Source organism: Urocitellus parryii, chromosome 13, assembly GCF_045843805.1.
Source record: "Urocitellus parryii isolate mUroPar1 chromosome 13, mUroPar1.hap1, whole genome shotgun sequence".
NCBI lineage: Eukaryota > Metazoa > Chordata > Mammalia > Rodentia > Sciuridae > Urocitellus > Urocitellus parryii.
In genome coordinates, this window is record NC_135543.1 from 13,909,191 (window position 1) to 13,930,078 (window position 20,888).

General features: G+C 32.6%; 1 protein-coding gene across 1 annotated transcript in view; it reads left to right on the top strand.

Annotated features, from left to right (window-relative positions):
• Pign (phosphatidylinositol glycan anchor biosynthesis class N) overlaps positions 1 to 20,888 on the top strand; it is a 117,694-nt gene that overhangs the window by 49,008 nt on the left and 47,798 nt on the right. The window contains exons 14-20 of the mRNA XM_026404637.2: positions 8,990 to 9,068; positions 10,244 to 10,426; positions 14,947 to 15,086; positions 17,917 to 18,016; positions 18,124 to 18,216; positions 19,375 to 19,466; positions 20,409 to 20,517. Coding sequence (XP_026260422.2) covers positions 8,990 to 9,068; positions 10,244 to 10,426; positions 14,947 to 15,086; positions 17,917 to 18,016; positions 18,124 to 18,216; positions 19,375 to 19,466; positions 20,409 to 20,517 — 796 coding nt within the window. The remainder of the gene's footprint in view (positions 1 to 8,989; positions 9,069 to 10,243; positions 10,427 to 14,946; positions 15,087 to 17,916; positions 18,017 to 18,123; positions 18,217 to 19,374; positions 19,467 to 20,408; positions 20,518 to 20,888) is intronic.

Below are 20,888 nucleotides of genomic sequence, written 5' to 3' on the forward strand. Positions count from 1 at the left end.
TCTTTATGTTTAAGAATTGTTATTAAAAGCCAGGCTTGGTGGCCCAAGTCTATAATTTCAGTGACTAGGGAGGCTAAAGCAGAAGGATATCAAGTTCAAGGCCAGCCTTGGCAACCTATTAAGACCCTGTCTCAAAATTTAAAATAATAGTAATAAAGGACTAGCTCAGTGGTAGACTACCCCTGGGTTCAATCCCTAATACTGCCCAAAAAAAAGGAAAAAAAAATGAAAGAAAATAAAAAGAAAAAAATATATATATAAAATTTAGATTTTCTAAACCGTTATTTCTTAGTTTTTTATCATGGGAATAAAACACTGATTTTTTAAATACTCAAGAATATTAGTATCTTTTTGGGGTAGGGGTATAATTCAGTGGTAGAGTGCCTGCCTCCAAGGCCCTGGGTTTAATCCTTAGCACCACAAAATAAAGGAACAAAATGAATCTTACGGGCTGAGGATGTGGCTCAAGCGGTAGCGCGCTCGCATGGCATGCGTGCAACCTGGGTTTGATCCTCAGCACCACATACAAACAAAGATGTTGTGTCCGCCGAAAACTAAAAAATAAATATTAAAAAATTCTCTCTCTTTTAAAAAAAAAAAATCTTACTAGGGAACATTCGTAAGTACAATTAGTCCATTATTCTATTGTATAATTATATAAAGATGGACTTTATTAATCATCTTTGAGATTAGATTAAGCATTTATTATAAAGAATGATTTCACTATTATATGATTTATACCATGATTGGATCAAATGAATCCAGGTTATAACATGATTATCAGAAAGGTGGGTTTATCCTATTTTAAAATAGTTAAAGCAATTTTAATTCTACAGCTTTATTAAACATCCATTTTAAGGCCTTAGCTCAAAAATTTATAATAGAAAAAGTTATAAAACTTAACCTCACTAATCGTCAAAAAAATAAATTCAAATTGAAAATATTATTTTTCACTTTTATTTTATTTTATTTTTGGTACTAGGGGTTGAAACCAGGAGTGCTTTACCATCATAACCAAATACAAGTTATGAAGTTAACATTTGGTGTGATTACAACTACATTCCCAGCCCTTTTTGAAAATTTGTATTTTGAGACAAGGTCTTGCTAAGTTACTAAGGGTCTTGCTAAGTTGCTGAGGCTAGCCTTGGACTTGTGATCCTTCTGCCTCTGCCTCCCAGGTTGCTGGGATTACAAGCATGTATCACTGCATGGGGCTTCTGTTTTCTACTTTTTAAATTACCAAATTTTTTGAAGATAGTGTGGCTAACTGAACATTTCCACAAATTGCTATTAGCATTCTAAATTTGTATAGACACTCTTTTAGAGACTAAACTTCACACTTGAAGAACCTTAAAATGTTTATCATCTTTAACCAAGTGATTCCATTGTGTGATCAGTATTTTCAGGTCTTTTCCCCAATGTATTCATCAAAGGATTATAGTAAAAAAAAGGAAAACCATATAATTGAATAACAGTAATGTATGTACTATATAGGCTGTAAAATAACCACTAAACATTCTGTTTTCATGTATAATATGTCTTAGTATGTTTTTAACAAAATCATAAAATACAAGTTATGAAGTTAACATTTGGTGTGATTACAACTACATTAAAAATTAGTGAGAGAAAGAAGAAAATTGAACCAAAAATGCAACATGAGTAAGATTTGTGGTCTGTAATTTTAGTTTTTTACTAATTTTAATTTATCAATTATTAGAAATTATATGTATTTTGATAGAGAAAACTTTTTTATAAGGGAAGCATTTCTGTAGTTCCTAGTTTTTTGGAACATATCCTATGTGAAGATGTATAAAGAGAAGTCAAGTTTTTGTGTGGATTTTTTTGGAGGTCGAGTACTGGGAATTTTTAAGTGGATACTTTACCACTGAGCTGCATCCCCAGCCCTTTTTATTTTTTATTTTGAGACAGGTCTAAGTTGCTTAAGGCCTGGCTAAATTGCCGAGGCTGACCTCAAACTTGAGATCATCCTGCCTTAGCCTCCTAAGTTGCTGGGATCACAGGTATGCACCACTGCACCTGGCAAAAGTCAAGAAAAGGAATATACTTTGCCTGTTTGGAACATAGACTTGTTTGTGGGACACAAGACTATAGGAAAACACAGCAAAATGTTCAAAGATTGGAGAAGAATTCCCTAAACTTATGTTTGGCATTTGAAGGAATGTAGGAAGAGCAAAGGAGAACATTAAGTGGGGGCCAGACTTGTCCTGGTGGGCAGATGAAGGGTTGTACTTTGTTCTTAAAATAATGTATTTTAAGGCATGGTCAGATTTGCATTTTACAGAAACCATTCAGAGAAACCAGCTAATTGAATGAAACGAGATTTTCTTTACTACATGGGTGATAAAACTGAGTCCTCCCAGTCCTTGGTCACTGCTAGTAAGATGAAGAACTGGAACTTGAACCCAGATATTCTAACTCCTAACTGTGCTATTTTGCATTATTTCTTCCGTCTCAAATGCTATACTCAACAGTAAATTATTTTTTTAAGGCAGTGCTATCAGGTTTTTTTTTTAGTAAATTAATCAAATTTAATAATTTTTTTAAAAGCATACTTAGGTCTCGTATACATTAGTAGTTCAGTAAATAAATTAGTGTCAGTACAGTTTTGTGGAATGTTTGGTCTTTAGAATGTCAATCTACCATGGCTGATTTTGCTGTGATATACTTAATAATTTTCCTTAGCCAGGCACACCTATAGTTCTAGAGACTCGGGAGGCTGAAACATAAGCTCAATGAAATCTTATATTCAAAGCCAGCCTCAGCAACTTAGCAAGGCCCTAAGAAACTTAGTGAGACCCTATATCAAAACAAACAAACAATAAATAAACCATCATAAAAAGACCTGGTATGTGGCTCAGGAGTCAAGAACCCCTGGGTTCAATCCCAGGTACCAAAATAAATATAAACACATTTTATTAGAGTCTGATCTTAGTGACAGTAAATAATATAATATTTACATCATAATGTGGATAGTAATATTTATGGGAAGAACTTATTCTGTCTCTGAATAAATAATTGTTAGTGAGATAAGCCAGCAAATTTTATATCATAACTTCCTAAAAATTTTTTTGTTTGCAATTGTGGGATCAAACAGAGGATCTCATGCATGCTTAGCAAGTGCTGTTCTACTGAGCTATACATTTCTATTGAACTGTACCCTGAGCTTTATGGAAATAATGTTTTTTTGAATGCTTAAATCTCTATAACATTCCATGTGTTAGAGTTCCTACTTAGTTTACAAGATAATTTGAAAAATCTTTTTCTAGAGTTTTGGTTTACTCCTCCCACCCCCATTTTTATAGTCACAAAAGATGTGATGAATTTTTAAAAAATATTTATTTTTTAGTTGTAGTTGGACACAATACCTTTATTTTATTTATTTATTTTTATATGATGCTGAGTATCGAACCCAGTGCCTTGCATGTCCTAGGCGAGCCCTCTACCACTGAGCCACAGCCCAGGCCCAAATGTGATGAATTTCAGTGTGCAGCAAAACATTAGGTTCTGTGTCCTTCCAAGTTTCCTGCTGTCTCCATTCAAGTGTCCTTTCTTATCTCAAATCTCACCACCCAACTCATGTTAACGTAGGACACTCAGTTAAAATTTTTTTAGTTATCCCTTACAATCCGCACTCTCCCTTCTTAATATCTAAAACTAAAAAACTGAATAGATTTGAATAATGTCATATTATCATATTTCTTGTTAAATTTGCTTGCTTTCAAATATCCCTCAGTTTCCTAACTCTTATTTTCATCCTGATTTTGGAAACTCCATTTGGCTTATGGAATAAATGGAAATTTTCTTGGAAAGTCTTTATCAATAGATTAATATTATGATAGGCTTTTCTGCTGTTTAGTTTGTAATGTGCTTTTTCTTTCATCCAAGACAGTTTGTTTGTTTACCACAGTGTCCTCCATCTGACCGTATATTTTTATCACTCAGCAATTATCAAGGTTTTTTGTTATTCTCTGCATAAAAAATGTGTATTCCATCACTGTCTTATTTTTTTATAAGGGCATGAGAGCTAATTATGCTGCAAATATTCCAGAGGCTTTATTTAAAGTGTAGATGAATAATTTATCATTATATGACATCATATCTAAAACTTGTATTATTTCAGGAAAAGTAGAAACACAGATATAGAGCAAAATTAATTTAGTATATCATTGCCTAAACTCTTAAATGTCAATGTTTAAACTGCTTTTTTAAAATGAAAACAGTCTCTGAACAACAATTCTTAGACCAAGTATGTCAGTTCACTTTCCAAAAGGTAGAACAGGTGATCAATTTCTTCCTTATTAGCATCTGAGAATATATTTTTATTCCTGAAACCTTCTCTTTCCCATATTAGGTTAGGTGGTGTCTTCAACCTTCCCTTAAAGAAAGTTAATTTTCAGCCCTTTAATTGATCTTGCTACTATTCTGAATTCTCTCCAAATGTCCGTGTCACTGTTTTGTGCCATCAATCTAGAAGAAAGGAAGTGCTAAGCAGATATATTCATTAAGAGGAAAATGATAAAAAGTCTGTCATTGAATTCTAAGAGTATTATAAAAGAAGTATTAGTTGAAATAAGAATAATACATAGTTTTTAAGTAATTTAACTTGTATGTGCCATCTAGGAATTTTAGATTGAAAAATTTCTGACTATCCATTCAAATAAATAGAATTACCCCTAAAAGTTGTGACTTTGAGAAGTAGATACTTTATCTGTACCATGGAACAAATAATCTATGTGTTATGTTCATTATATATAATAAAATACTATATATCAGGCATAACTTTTAATAATAAAATGGTAAAGTGCTTGGATTTGGTAAAGTGTCTGTTAATAGATTTAGAGTGGACATTTTGACCTTCATGGATTGATGGTTGAATTCTGAGGAGGTCTAGGCACAAGGAACTGTGTCCTCTCTGTGAAACTTACTGAAAGAACTTCCTCAAGCTGAGATGGCACTGTTGGCTGTCATTGTAGCCATTTTTTCCTCAAAAATACCTCTGACTTTCAATTGTACTTTAAATCGTTCTCAGTGTTACCTTAGTCTCTTCATTACAGTATGTGAAAGAAAATGGCTTATCTTCCTTCTATCTAGCCTGTTTCAAAACTGATCAAATTTTAATGTAAATTTTATTAAAGCATATGAACAGAGTACATAAATTTTAAGTTTATAGTGTGGATTTGTACAAAATATACACTCTTGTAACCAGCGTCTACATCAAAAAATACATCATAAAAGTTTCTTTTATGCCCCCTCCAAATCTAAACCTTGATTTATAAATACCACCAAGTAGTTATCTGCCACAGTCTGGGTGGGCACAATTCAGGAGCCACTTGTCAAAAGAAACAAACTTTATTTTTAGCACCACTCACGCCAAACAAAACAGCTCCTCAGGAAAAACCTTCAGAGCCTAACTGCCACCACCGGCTTCCCACAAGCCTCTCCACCTCCCCCACTCCTCCTGCTCTTGAGGCTGATTGGCTGGGTTGTGTGGGCGGAGCCAAAAAAGTCCCCCAATGAGCAGCTCCGTGGTCTGAAAGGGCAGGGAAACAGCCCAATGAGCATCACCGCAGAGGAGCCAATCATTTGGCAGCTAGAAGTTGCTGGGGCCACTGTGAGCCAATCATCAGCTGGCAGCTGGAAGTTTGCTGGGGCCCCTTCGGCTGTGGCTCTCAACAGTTATCCCTATTTCTGAGCTTTATATTCACACAGTATATTCTCATTTTCACTTGACTTCTTTTGCTGGGGATGTAGCTCAGTGGAAGGGCACTGGCTTAGAATTGTGTGAGGCCACTGCTTCCAAGCGCACCATTAGCAAACAAACAACAAACCCCCACGTCACCTCAGAATCTATTAAAATTGTTTAAGTAATTCTTCTAGAAAATAATTCTAGGAAATCTGTTTTTTTGAAACGCAGAATTGTTTTCTTATTTTTCTTGCCTTTTAGGTCCTAATTCCTGCCTGCATCGGCAGCTACAAACTTTATTTTTTATCACTCCAGTGGTGCAAGATTGCCAAAACCTCTATTGTATTATTTACCTCTGGGCTGCATCTATATGCCCAAATTCTCAGCCTTTTGCATTAGGCCAAGATACAAATGGCAGATGTCTTGATTAGAAAGTTGAGTTCCTTCTTTATGATTTCTTTCCCTTTAGGATGTTAGCCCTTCAATTCTTAATTTGTCTTGGTACTTTCAGATTGATATTTAATTTATTTTATTAGGCTTTCTAGTTGTCCAAGTGAGAGTGTTAATATGCCCAAGCTTCTCTGTTATAGCCAGAAGCTATGACTAAATTTTAGTGTTTTAAATATTTTATTTTAAAAAACTAGTTGGTAAAATATTCATGAAAAATAATATGTGCACACAATAAAAATTGCGCAGCAATAAAAATTTACCTTTCCTCTCATATCCCAATCTTACATAGTTGTTTTTTTCTCTGAAGGTAAATTCCAGTTTATTTTGCATTGCCAATATATCTCATGTGTACATGTTTATGTGTATGAACATATCCCTTATTAACATATTTTAAGATTTAATTAAGAAATATTTCAAGCTTGTTGAAAAGAATATAGATTATAACAAAAATTCTTCTACCCATAACAGAGGTTAATACTTTGCCATGTTTCTTTAGATTCTTTTTAAAAATAGGATATTAAATTATGTGACATAGTTGAATCCCTATTTTTAAAATAGTTTTTTTCAATTTTTTTCTATTCATGTGGCTTTCAAGATTTATTTATAATTATGTATCAGAGCTCCCTTATTTATTTTCATTTGTACGTGATATTCTTTTCCTTACTCCCCTCCCAGTTCCCTTTACTTATTATTATTTTGTCTGTTTTCTTTATTACAAAAATATGTTTGTTTTACTTTATATTCTGGACTTTGTTTTTCAAAAAGTTCTTTATGTTCAAAATGTTATAAATAAAAATATTTATTTCATATCCCTTCTTAACTGCATATGAAACTTTAAAAAATTTATATTGGGGACAAGTTTTATGAGTCTTAAGTGTCATGTAGCCATAGTGAGGTTTATACAGAATATTTTGATGATTTTCAGGTATATTGCAGGCTTTTGGTGTGTCTATTTTGATATGTCTCAAGATTTATGAATAGTCCATTTATGAAAAATTATAAATTAGCCTGACTTGTTTCTTTATGTGAGTACTCTTAATGTAGCATAAATGTTTCTTCTTTCATTCTTAATACTTGAGAAGGCTTCTTAAGTTAGCATAAGTAATTGGTTTCAGAAAATCTTCCTTTTCATCTTTTTATTTAATTTAGCAAATCCTTAGATACTTTAAGAATGGCAATGTATTCCATTCTGTTATTTTTTTCCTTTCTTGGGTCTACAGAATTTTGATAACATTTTAACCAATTAAGATTTATTGATTTATTGTATGTGCTTAGCACTTGGCTAAGTATTACTGGGCAAATTAATGAATATTATTATCTTGATCCATGTAGAGGTTATAATTTAGTTGAAAGAAAATATACTGATCATTAGATCACACAAAAGTGTTAGTGGTATGAGGTGAGATTTGGAGTGGACCATAATGAATGATGAAGATTTAAGAACTCAGATGTAAATACATGATAGATGAAGAACAGAGAGTTTAACTATTATTTAGCAGATGGTATACATTTTGGATAATGGGAAATTAAGTTGAATAGAAGGAGAGTGTCATCAATAGTCTAGCAAGTTCAGAATCGATGAAATAGACAGTAAGCCTGTATCAGTTACAAGGAAGTTGACAGTATACTCAGTAATTTAAGAATCTGAGTGGATCAAAGCAAAAGGAAAAAGATCAACTAGAAGTCTTTTTTAGAAATTTGGGAAATTCAACTTAGCATCTTCAAAAAATGTCTGTTCACTTTGGCTCAGTAATTTAATTTCTAAAACTTCCAGGAAAATATTCCCAAACGATGTTTGGTGTCTGAAGGGATAGAGAATGGATCAAGGCAACATTTTGAAGTCACTTGTTCTTCTTTCATGTATTCCTGCTTCCTGGTACTTTTTCCTTCCAATTTCCAATAATATAAGCGGGGAGGAGAATTTTCCTGGAGTTTAAAAAATGAGAACCTGCTGATTAGATTGGACTATCTGATAGCTCTTAGAAATATGCACAGATTCTTTATCAGAGTCTCCCATAAAACTCTAAGGGAAGTAATAGATAGGCACCTAAGGTTAATAAATTTTCTGAAAAAACATAAAATTTTAAATGGTTGTGTTTTCTAGACAAGAATCTCAGATTCTGAAATAAGTGTCTGACCCTCCCACCTGAAACTAGAATGATTGCTTAAAATATTTACTTCCTATAATTTTTAAAACATTAATATATTAAGTTTAGGAGTGTAGGTTTAGTTAAGCTCTTTATTGCAATTTTTGTTTAAATATATATACTTGTTTCATTATTATGTTTCCTCAGTTTCTATAGTTTCAGGCAATGCTGTATATTTTAGTATTTCCCCATATATTGCATAGTATAATAGGTTCAGGTTATTCACTGACTTGCATTGTTGGTTAGGTTCTGTCTGGGTTGAGAGCAAAAAATGCATTGATGGTCCTGCCTTGTGTTTCACATCTGCCATAAACACATGAGGGCTTAGTGATAGAACTTATGCCATTTACTCTGTATTCCATTAATTACTTTGATTTAACCAGAATATCTTTGTCAGGGTCTTAACATTTCTTCATAAAGATGGCTTATGTGATTTTCATAGTGTAGTTTTATAGTTAAAACTTTGGGTCAAGAAAACTAGATCTACCTATAAGCTATTTCTTAGAAGAGTTCAAACAGCCAGAAGTAATACAATTTAGTTTAATATTTCTTTCTTGCATTTTTGCTTTGTTTTGTTTTTTGTTTTCTCAATTTTCACTATCCTTTTTTTTTCAAGTGAAAATAAAAATCAAGAGCAAATGTAACTGAAATGAGAAAACATTTTAAACGTATTCTTTTTCTTTTGTAGGTTGCTCTCTGATTCTAAACAGGTAGACGTTTTAAGAAAAGCAAGATTGTACATAAAACAGGGAAAGTTTGATGAAGCGGTAAGTAAAGTATCCAGGTGTTGTGGACATAAATAGCTGATTAGCATTTCAGAGTTGGGGAAGGGCAAGGTATGGTGATGAAGAGCAGCAGCACATTGGGCAGGCCAGGGAACTTTCCTGAGGATCTGCTTTGGCCATGGACATACTTCTCTTTATTTCAGATAATATTATGGGCACACTTTTCTGGCTTAGCCTTAGAAATGAACCTTATTCCCAATTTTTAAAATGAGAAAATAAATTTCAAGTTACTGTCACTTTCTTATGTAAAATATTTTAGAATGCCATGCATGTGTCATTGCACCATCAGAAGTCTAATAATGCTGGGTGCGAGGCTCAAATCACAGCTACTCAGGAGCCTGAGATAGAGATGGCAAGTTTGAGATCAGCCTGGACAAATAAAGTGAAAAAGGACTGGGCTGTAACTTAGTGATAGAGCACTTACCCTGAATGTTTGAGTTCCTGGGTTCAATCACCAGTGCCAGGGGAAAAAAAAAAGATGAAGATCTAATGAGTCATACTGAAGTTTTGACTCTTCCCAACTCCTTCCCCATGTTTTTCTTTAGTTTTTTTTTTTTCTTAATTAAATGTTCATATACTTTTAAAGTAAGAAAGAATTCTGTTTTCATTTTATAAAAGTTGCCCAAGTAATTGGAAACCATGCATTTCCAATGTTTGTTTTTATTGTGATTTTAAATGATAAGCTTTTCTTTTCCTCTGCAATAGTAAGCTATTTTAGTGATGTTTTATAATGGTCTTGAGTCATTTGATATGAAAAGATATAAAAGGATGTGTGGGGGTGTACATGCACACATACATACATTCACACATTGTGGGAATCTCCATTATTTGGCACCTTTAGTAGAGAACCTTCATTTCTTCTATGTGTCATCTGAAGATCATTTCTTCAAAAAGAATAATTTTAGAATACTACATATATCTTAAATGGTTTACATTAAAATGCCCCTTTTCGTCAAAATTTAAAAGTTAATTGTATTCTGGAATTTTTTTGTACTTGCAAGAAGATTCTTAGACAAAATCTATTCTTAAATTTGTCATCTATAAGCTCACTCTGATTTACTATAGTGGTTTAGCTGTTAGAAACTTTTTTTCTTTCTTTGAAATTTAAATTTTCTTATTCTTTCCAGGTGCAAGTTATATTTTTTTTTCCTCTATAGGTTTCCCTTTGCACAGAACTGATTCATCTTGCATTAAAAGGATTATCCTATTATCACACTTATGACAGATTCTTCTTGGGCATCAGTGTTGCTATTGGTTTTGTGGGTTGGACTTCTTATGTTTCTTTGCTGATCATCAAGTCTCATTCCAACCTAACAAGAAGTATTAGTAAAGAAGTTAAGGTAGGTTCAGGAAATATAATGAAGATTTACATGATGGTATAGCAATCACTAACAAAAGAAATTTAACCAGATTATGTGTAGTGAGTTCATATAATGTGTAAGTCTTTGTGCTAAGTCAACTCTTTATTTTTCTTTGTTTGTATTGGTATATTGGATCTCTTTTGTTATCTCTAGTTCTTTATTTGGTAAGAAGATGTATTAATATTGGCCCTGTAACATATGAAGGCTATAATCTACATAAATAATTTAAATTCTATAGTTAATGATATTGATTTCTGCTCTTTTTTGTAACTATTTAATATAAGTATTTTATATCTTTCTAGTATAGGTAATCAGAAAACTACTTCAAAGCAATGTAATTAACCTTATCTGCTATTAAAAGTTTAGGAGCTGAAAAATTATGATCACTTGCTCCAAATATTTCTGAGTAATGTATATTTTTCTGTAATTTATTTCTCCTTCAACTTTCTGAAATTACTCAAAATACCAAATTCTAATAGAACTTTCTGTTTATTTTAAGAATGTACCCTAGTTTACTGTAATTTCAATGAAAAGCATTTTAAAAACCTCTTTAACACAGAAAATATAATAGTACATGTATAGTTTTACTGCATTGAAATACTTCTCTTATTTAAAATAAATTGCTAATCAGGATTTACCAGTGAAAATATGCCACTTATATTTCCTTTTCTTCATTCTAATAATAATTACAGTGCCCAAATCCTCTAAAGAGTAATATATTTTCATGTTATATTTTTGATAATAGTAGTCTGCAAACATTTCCAATGATAACTTTTCTAATTTTACATTTTATTTTTCTGTAATGGAGGGCAGAACATTAGTGTTTATTTCAATTTGTCACAATGCTTGTGTATCTTATATAATTTCCCGAAAGTAATTTTAATTATTTGAATATATGTGATGTTGAGTAAAATAGGAATAATTTCCTGTGCATGGTAGGAAAAAACACAGAAATTACTGTGTTTTAGTAATGGGTATATCTAGGCAGTCTACTGGGTACTTTAAATATATTCTGCTAACCAAGACTCATAACAGTGCTGAGGTAAACATTATAATTTCTATTTACAAAAGAAGAACCTGAAGCTGAGGGTAACTAAGTGAATAGTATTGCTAAAGACCACTCAGCTATAATGTGAAGAACTAAGATTTTAATCCCACACAGTTTTGTGCCAAATATTGCTTTTTATCTTTATCCTGATATTCAGGTCCTTGGGAAAGGAAATGATGTTTTTACATTGATGTGTCAGCAAGATTTATACCTGATAGTTGTTTATTCATCTGGAGAATGTATCCAATATTCATTGAGTGTATAGTACAATGCTGGATAATATGTGGACTATGCAAAGAGATACATAGTTCAGATTTTGACATTAAGGATCTTAGAATTAAGTAAAGTAGGTAAGAAATGTGCACACATAACCAACTTACCAGATATTGGTACACTATACTCCATTACAAAAAACAACCTTAATATAAGTTAAGTGAGATGTTATAAAGACTGTCATTTCTTAATTTGTTCTTTTTAGATATCCATGACAGAGGAGGAGTATATTTTGATATACATACATGGAGTATAACTTATTCTAATTAGAATCCCATTCTTGTGGTTGTACGTGATGTAGAGTTTTACTGGTCATATATTCATATGTGAACATAAGAAAGTTATGTCCAATTCATTCTACTGTCTTTCCTATTGAGACTATCATTTTAAATAAAGGCGAACTCACTTAACTAAGGTGATGATAGCAAGGAAGAAGTAAGTCTTGGTAAAAGTTTAATAGACTGTAGGGAGAGGATGAGAATTAAAGCAAATTCAATGATGAAAATAGGCAAAGCTGGGAAAATGGACTATTATGCTGGGGATGGTAAGTAATTTTATTGAGCCCTACTACCCAAGACTGTCCTGAGTGTTCTAAATGACAAAACTCATATTTTCTAACACTTAAATTCTCATTGTTTCAACGCTATAGTAACTTCAAAATAAATTTGGGTGAAATGTAGTAGGTTTGTTCAAGTGACTGATAAAAGAGATATACTGACAGTACAGGCCAAGGAAGTGAAAGGCTTTAAATGCTGAACTATAACATTTTCACTTAAGTGGAAAATTTGGAGATCAGTAGGAGATATATATTAAGCATTTAGTGTAGGAGGTGGCTTTTCAATTGTGGGGATTGGTAACTAAGTCCTTAATCCATAGGTCAGGCTATCAGGAAGGCAGGCTGGACAAGCAGACAGCAACTAAAGCTGCAACCAGTGGATGAAATTTGTATTTTAGGGAAGCTTCAATTCTACCCTTAAAGTCTTTCAGCTGATTGAATCAGACCCACCCATTTATGTAGACTAAATCTGGAATACTTGAAGTCAATTGATTATGAATTTTAACCATGGCTTCAAGATACTTTTTACAGTAACAGCTAGGATAGTGTTCGAATAATTGGAGATGATAGCCAGTCAAGTGGACACATAAAACTGACCATTACAGTTGAGATCATTTCAAGTATTTTGAATCCTTTGGTTCTGTATGCAAAAATATTTTTATTTCCCTTTAGTGTAGAGTATACAGTGTTGAGAAGTGATACAACCTCAACAGTTTCATAGGAGGAATAATATATCATAGTGTATAGCATTAGCTGAAGGGAAGTGTGGAAAGCAGTTAGAATGTCAGATAGTTGCAGCTGTGTTCAGATTAGAATGGGGTGTAGGGAAGCTTTGCAGAAGAGGTGATTGCCAAAGAAGAATCTTAAAGAGTGGGTGGAATAACCCAACAAGAAAAAGGATGTTCTCAGCCTGTGCCCGGAGAGAGGTAAGCTAGAATGGTCTGTTGGAAGAACTTTTAAGTGTATAGAGCACCTGTAGCAAAATGAGAGATGACTTTGCAACAGATATTATCATCCATTGTTTGATGAGGGAACAGTTTCAGACAAGCTAAATGGTTTAGTCAAATTGACAAGCAAATAGAATGGTAGCATCAGAATTAAATTTAGGTGTGACTCTAAAGCTTATGTCACTTCTACAAGACAGTGTTCCCCAGATCCTAGAGTCATTTCTGATTTATTTACTACTATAGGCAAATGCAGTGAGTAATCTTTTTTCCTTGAAATGTAATTTTCTACGTCTCCTTAATTAAGTTCTGTATTTAATTTTGATATATGCTTACCTTCTCCTTATCCCTTGCTAGTTCAGATGTCTTTTGCTTTATAACCAAATATTCTTATTTCATCCCATGACTGCTCTTGCTTTCCTTTCCCTTGGACCATTACTGTCGCTCACTTCTCTCTTTCCAGTGCTATCACTAACAGATTTTTATAATGACCTGGGACTAATGCTAAAGAGAAGAAGGAGAGGAAAGAGAATAAAAATAAAAGTAATAACAGTAGCCATCATTTACTAAGCAGTAGTAATATTCTAGGCATTTTGTTAAGCTCTTTATATAATCTCATGTAAGCATTATAAGCATTGCTAAGTAGGTATGAAATTATTCCCATTTTATAGATGGGATAAAACTAAGTCTCAGAAATCTTTAATACTTATGATTCCCACTGTGAGAAAGTATGGGAGCTAGGGTATGAAATCTGATCTACCCAGCTCCAAACTCTTAGTTACAATATTGTGGGTTAGCCCCCCCCCCCATTTTACAACTATGTCCTAGTTTATGCTTAATTCTTACTTGTTTTTGATAACATTTTGTGCAGCAGGGAAGAACTATAAAAAGGAAAAGAATCTCTTCCTTTTCCTACTTGAAATTCCCTACTTTCAGAAAGTAGTTGTTTATTGTTGCCTCATTTAGCTTTGGCTAAAAAAGCAAAACAGAAAAACCATGAAATGGAAGCAGAGGAGTACCATGTTTCCTTTCCACCCCTTCTTCTCTCCAGCTGTGTTTAACTCTTCTGAAAGTCTTTATTATACTTATTGATGTAACTGGCCCAGAGCATCCATTGGCCTGACTGACCCATGGAGATTATCAATGGTGACATACTTTGAAGGAACTCCCTTGTTTGGCAGGTTGTTGGGAAGAGTAGATATGACTGAAAGGACCTGTGGTAGTTGGGCAGTGGAGTAGCCTGGGTAGCATGTCAAATTGTAGTTTGAATAAATAGAAACATTGTTCTAAATGAACATTAAGTCTTATAATGTATTATGGATTAAATAGGCTTTTGTGAGTTATCTAGAAAATCCTGTAAACATTTATAAAATTGAGAGAATACATTAAGTTTTGAACAAGTTATTATTATAAACAGACTTTAGGACCATGATCACTTGTGACTTCAGAATTGTCTAACTGTAACAATCCCACAATATCCAGTTTTTTCTTCTATAATATGTTCCTCAAATGACAGATTGTTTTCTTTTTGTTTTTTAATGTAGCTCTTTTATTTATCATCTAATTGCAGAACTATTGAAAGACAGTAAAATGTTTTCTTCATTTTATAAAATCTCTTAAAAGCCTATCAATTAGCATAGGTTGTTGGAAGTGTTTCAATATTATGTTTGATTTTCAGAAAGCAAGCCATCTCCTGCCATGTAGTTTTGTAGCTATTGGCATTTTAGTAACATTCTTCCTGCTGATTCAAGCCTGTCCCTGGACTTACTATGTATATTGTTTGTTGCCAGTGCCAATATGGTATGCAGTTCTAAAAGAGTAAGTAACTATCTTGCTGCCTTGTTTTTCACTTCATTGACAGCTAAATCTACATTTAAAATGCATTGGATTTCTGAGGCGTACATCATCAAAGATATTTATAATATTCTCAAATCTCTAAACTCTCTCACTTTATTTATAACTATGTAAATGTTGCATATAAACATTCTTTTTATTTTACCTTTCCCTTTTGACTTCATCTTTATTACACTGAGGTAGCAGTTACCCTATTTCCTTTTTCGTGTATCTTTTATAAGAAAAATTGTGGAATAAAAGTAACATAATTAATATTGATTGTACTGGGCATAAAATAACATATTTGAACATGTTTCACCATCTCAGAGTCCAGAATATCTTCATGTTTTACAAAGAAATTTACATTTTTTTTCCTATAAATTTCTGCCCCTCCTTTCCTGCTCATCCTTTCAGCCTAGATAAGTGAAACTTTGTAGTTAAGTCTATTACAGTAAGGTATACTGACAGATGAGTCCTTATCATTCACATGTGCTGTCAGTACTTTAAGTACTTTATAGTACTTCCTTACAAGTTGGACTTAAAATGGATTGTCACCATTCTAGAAAGCTTCAAAAGGAAGGATGTAAGGTGAGTTTTAAGCACTTTTAAGTAAAACCACTAAAACGAAGCTGGTTCATGTTCAAAGACAGCCAGAATCATGTTGCAGATCTTGTGGATTTCTATATTTACATAAGCAAAGTGGATCTTAAACTTAGTCTTGCTTATCAGAATATCCTCTCAGAAAACTACACCCTTAAAGCTGACCAGGGGGTGAGAACCTAAAATAAGGATATCCTCAAGATTGCCTTACCTGTACATCATAACACTATGCATATTTTTATTCTAATTTTTTTCTTTTGTAGTACTAAGAATTGAACCAAGTGTTGTTTTACCACTGAGCTACATCCCAACTCTTTTTATTTCTTTTATTTTGAAACAGAACCTCCCTTAGTTGCTTAGGCTAGCCTCGAACTTGTGATCCTCTTGCTTCAGCCTCATAAGTAGCTGGAATTACAGTGTATACCACAAGGGCTGACTATTCTAATTTTTGATGACTAGCTTTGATAGCTCTTCCATTATTTAAAAACATGAAGTATTAAAAGTGTTTTAGTTTTTAAATATAAAAATAAAAATAGTATTAAAATGTTTACGTTAGTAACTATTTTTAAACATAGGCATAAAGACATTGACCAAAGAACATACTGTTACTTCTCCATTTGAAAGGATAGGGTTGTTGGATATGCTTATTTAGTTCAGATTTTTTTCTAATGTCTTTTTCCCTGATTTTTTAATTTTTGAAAGTTTTTTTATCCTTGTGGAAAATTTTATTCTACCAGGCACAGTGGCACACCTATAGGGGAATTGCGTGTTCAAAGCCAGCCTTAGTAACTTACCAAGGCCCTAAGCAACTCAGCAAGACCATGTATAATTCATTATAATCTCTTTTTACTCTGTACTTATTCACTATTGAAAATAATACAAAAAAGGGCTAGGGATGTGGCTCTGTGGTTAAGCACCTGTGGGTTCAATCCCTGGTACCAAAAAAAACAAAAAGAAGAAAATTCTATTCTGCTATAGAATGCCTCTGAATTATTAAATGAAGATAACACATTTTGAAAACATGTTTTACAAGAGTTTTACATTTTTTTCCTATAAATTTCCTAATGATGAAGATAACATGTATGTTTCAATTTTAATGGAAGGTATGATTTTGAAAGTATTTTATATTCCATCTTTATATTTTTGATAGATTATATGGAAAATGAAACATAAAAATTCATTTTCCTCCTAGAAAATAATCTTCAAATTGATTATATAGAATAATCTCTTTCTACTCTGTACTTATTCACTATTGGAAACAAAAAATAATCTTTTGAGTGGTATTAGCTTTCCTTTCCTACATGTACTGGTATTTCCTTTCCTTTCCTATCAATAGTTTGATAATATTCTGCAGCCATTGTTTTTAATCAGAAAAAGGTCATAAAGTAAATGATACTGACCTTTTATAATTACCCACTTAATGTACTACAAATGTTAAAAGTTTTTCTTGCCAGCAATAAAATATAAAAGTTATTGAGTATGTAATACATTTTTTATGGTTATAAATTCCAAAATACAATTATTGTACAATTAATGACATCTTAAATTGAGTTTGGAAAAGGTTATTTAGCTCAACCATAAAGTGCAATTGGGATTTTCCCTTATCTAGGTGAGGAAAAACCTACCTTTATTTCATGAAGATGATTGAGATTTTAATATAAGATTGCCTAGGTGTGGGTTCATTATATTTTACTTCTGGTATTATATCTGTAATTATATGTACCTGTGTTTAAACTTAAATAAGATAAGGCTCATTTATTGTCATTAATGTTTATAGAAACCAGGCAAACTGGGCTGGGATTGTTGCTCAGTGGTAGAGTACTTGCCTTGCATGTTTAAGGCACTGGGTTTGATTCTCAGCACCACATATATGTAAATTAATAAATAAAGTAAAGGTTCAACAACAATTTTTAAAAATGTTTAAAAAAAGAATTAAAAAAAAGAAACCAGGCAAACTTTTGTGATCATTTCAAATTAATTCAAAAATTACATTTTTTCTAAAATACTTGTGGATTGCCCTCCACCCAAATTGTATGAGCCAAAGCCATTGAAATATATCTGTTGGAATTTATCTTACATTTAAAATAATCTATGAGTGGGAAATTTCCTGATTTTTAGATTTGTGCAAAGTTTTTTTTTTTTAATTTTTTGTTATTTGACTTTTTTAGTTCAATGCAGAGTATAAATATTCTTCATAAATAATCTCTTAAAACAGATTTCAAGTTATTCAAGACCTTGTTGCATCACTATTGACCTTTCCTCTGAGCCATTTTGTTGGGCACCTGTTAATCTGTACCTTGGGAATTGAAGTATTAGTAAGTAATTTACCAGATTACATTTTCAGATTTCTTTCATATGTATGTAACCGGTATTCAATGATTCAATGACCTCATTTTCCATTCTTTTTGGAATGCATTACCAGGTTCTCAGTTTTTTCTACCGTTATATGCTTACAGCTGGACTTGTTATATTTGCGGGCTGGCCATTTCTCACTCAGCTGTGGACTCGAGCAAAGGTATAAGTACCCATTTTGACATAGAACAGATTATATGTATTTAACTCAAGGAATTGTTTGTTTTTAAACCAAAAGGTAGCATGTGTCCTTAAAGAGTCTGGTCCTTTTGACAGGAGGCCTCATGTTGGCTTTAGGTTTCAGTGATTCACTTAGACTTGCATATCAGAATGACCCAATTATGTGGTAATTGAAATGCTGAAGAAGCAGAACTGGTTTGCCCTTCTGTGAAGCATTTCCTGGATTCCTTCAGCTTTAAATATCTAAATGATGGAGAAAGCTACTCAGAACAGGGCAGTGGCTTAGTGGACTGTACTCTGAAAGTGAGTCTTGAGAAATCACCTCCCTCTTGGGCCTGAACCACTCAATTTTTCACCAGAGAAATATATATTCATTATATACTCTTCCTTTAGCTAGGTAGAGAATTATAGTGTATTTCTACAAAGAACACTCTTATGTTTCCACTTTGATACTTTTGACAGAGGATAAACATATCTTCTTTCTACCTTGGAGAATTTACAAAAATCTCTAATTAATGAAATTATTGATCAGTTTTGTCTTAATTAATTATAATAGTATTTATACTTACTTCTCTTCTAGACTCAATTAAAATTTAGTAATATTAGTAGCAGCAGCAGCAGCAGCCGCTGCAGCAGCAGTAGTAGTAGTAGTTTTCTTATACATGCCATTATCAATATATGGTATAACATTAAGAAAACACTTGTTTTAAAATATCAGGCCCAAGCTTAAATCCTGTTTCATTTACTTGTTGTGTGAGATAATGCTCATATTGTACTGAATTCAGCACCCGCTATGGATCAGGTCCTTCACCAACAGTTATTCTGTTACTTTTTAAAGTAATGGCTGGGGGCTGGGGTTGTAGCTCAGTGATAGAGCACTTGCTTGGTACGCATGAGGTACTGGATTTGACCCTCAGCACTACATAAAAATAAGTAAATAAATAAAATAAAGGTATTACGTCTACCTACAACTAAAAAAGATATTTAAAATAAAAAATAAAGCAAATGGCTCTAAGGCTTTGCATTTTCTTTTTAGTTTCACAGTTGGGTAGCCTGAAACACTAAAAGCAGGTTTCACTATATTTGTCTGAAGATAAACAATATTTGTCTAAAGATGACTTTTTTTTTTCCTTGATTTTAGGTCACCTCCTTGAGTTGGACTTTCTTCTCTTTGCTCCTGGCAGTGTTCCCACTGATGCCTGTTGTAGGTCGAAAGCCAGATCTCTCTTTGGTGTATGAACAGTATCTTCTTTTCTTTTCAATACAGTTTTTTCCCCTCAGTCAATACTATGAAATTTGAACCCAATCTTGATTATGAGTTTAAAATCATATGAACAAACTAGGCATTAGGGGTTGTGGCTCAGTAGCAAAGCGCTTGCCTCATACATGTGAGACATTGGGTTTGATCCTCAGCACCACATAAAAATAATAAATAAGCAAACTAGACATTAAAATATTAATATCAAATTATTAGTCATGAAAGGTATAATCTGTTACTGGGGTTGTAGCTCAGTGGTAGAACATTTGCCTTGCCTGTGTGAGGCCCTATGTTCAATTCTCAGCACCACATAAAATAAATAAATAAAGATATTGTGTCCATCTACAACTGAAATATTTTTTTAAAAAGAATGTATAATAATTTACTCACCTGCATGCCACCTTTGTGACCACTGTCCTACTCTTCCTTTAGTCAGGGCAACTGAGGAAAGCACCAGGGTCAATGCTAGAAAGGAACTGTTTGTCCCTGCTAGAAATAATTTAGATTTTAAATGTGATATTTTTATGTGAATAAGTAAGTGCTCATAGTTGAAAAATGTATATTATAGATACAAATATTATATTTATTTAGCTATCTTTATATTGTTTACTTTAAATTTGTTCAATTCAGGCTAAGAATTATAGTAGTTGGTATATGTAAAATAATTTTTAAGTTGAATTTAAAAAATCAGGTAAAGCTACTAAAAATTGTGGAAATAATAAATATATCCTTAAAATATTTTATACTAACATTTTAAATATTTCCTGTTAAACTTCTGTGTCCATTTTGTTGCTTCTTCTTGATTAAATCAGATGATTGAAAAATTCTATATTAGAATAAAATGCATCATGTTATCATATGATGTATTCAGGAAATGTCTTAAGAAAATTTAAATTGTGAATTGTATTTTGAAACAGAATGAGTGCAGGCTTGCTGGTTCTTCTACTATCCCTGTTTGTTATAACATCTCTAATCAAAAGAAAAACTAGTTTTATCAAGGAAGAGTTATTGGTACATCTATTACAGGTGAGTTGCAGATTTTCAATACTATGTGTTATACCAATGATATAGCAAAATATGTCTTACAGTCATATTTATTTATGTTCTTAATGTGCTATGATGTTTATGTCATTCAGTATCCTCCAGCTAAGAAGAAAGATTTCTAAGATAGAAATAGGTTCTCCCAAAGGTATGAAATTGCAAAAAGGTCAACAAGAGGCAACTGAAAGATACAGAGAGAGCAGAGAATTTGTAGTGATTTAAAAGGTATCTGTACTGACTAAAACGTGAGCTGAGAAGAGCTTCCTCTGGACCGAATTTCTCTTTTGTCCTCATTTGAGACAAGATTCTTTGAAGTGAAAGCAACCTGTAGTATATTTATATGAAGAAAAGCCTTA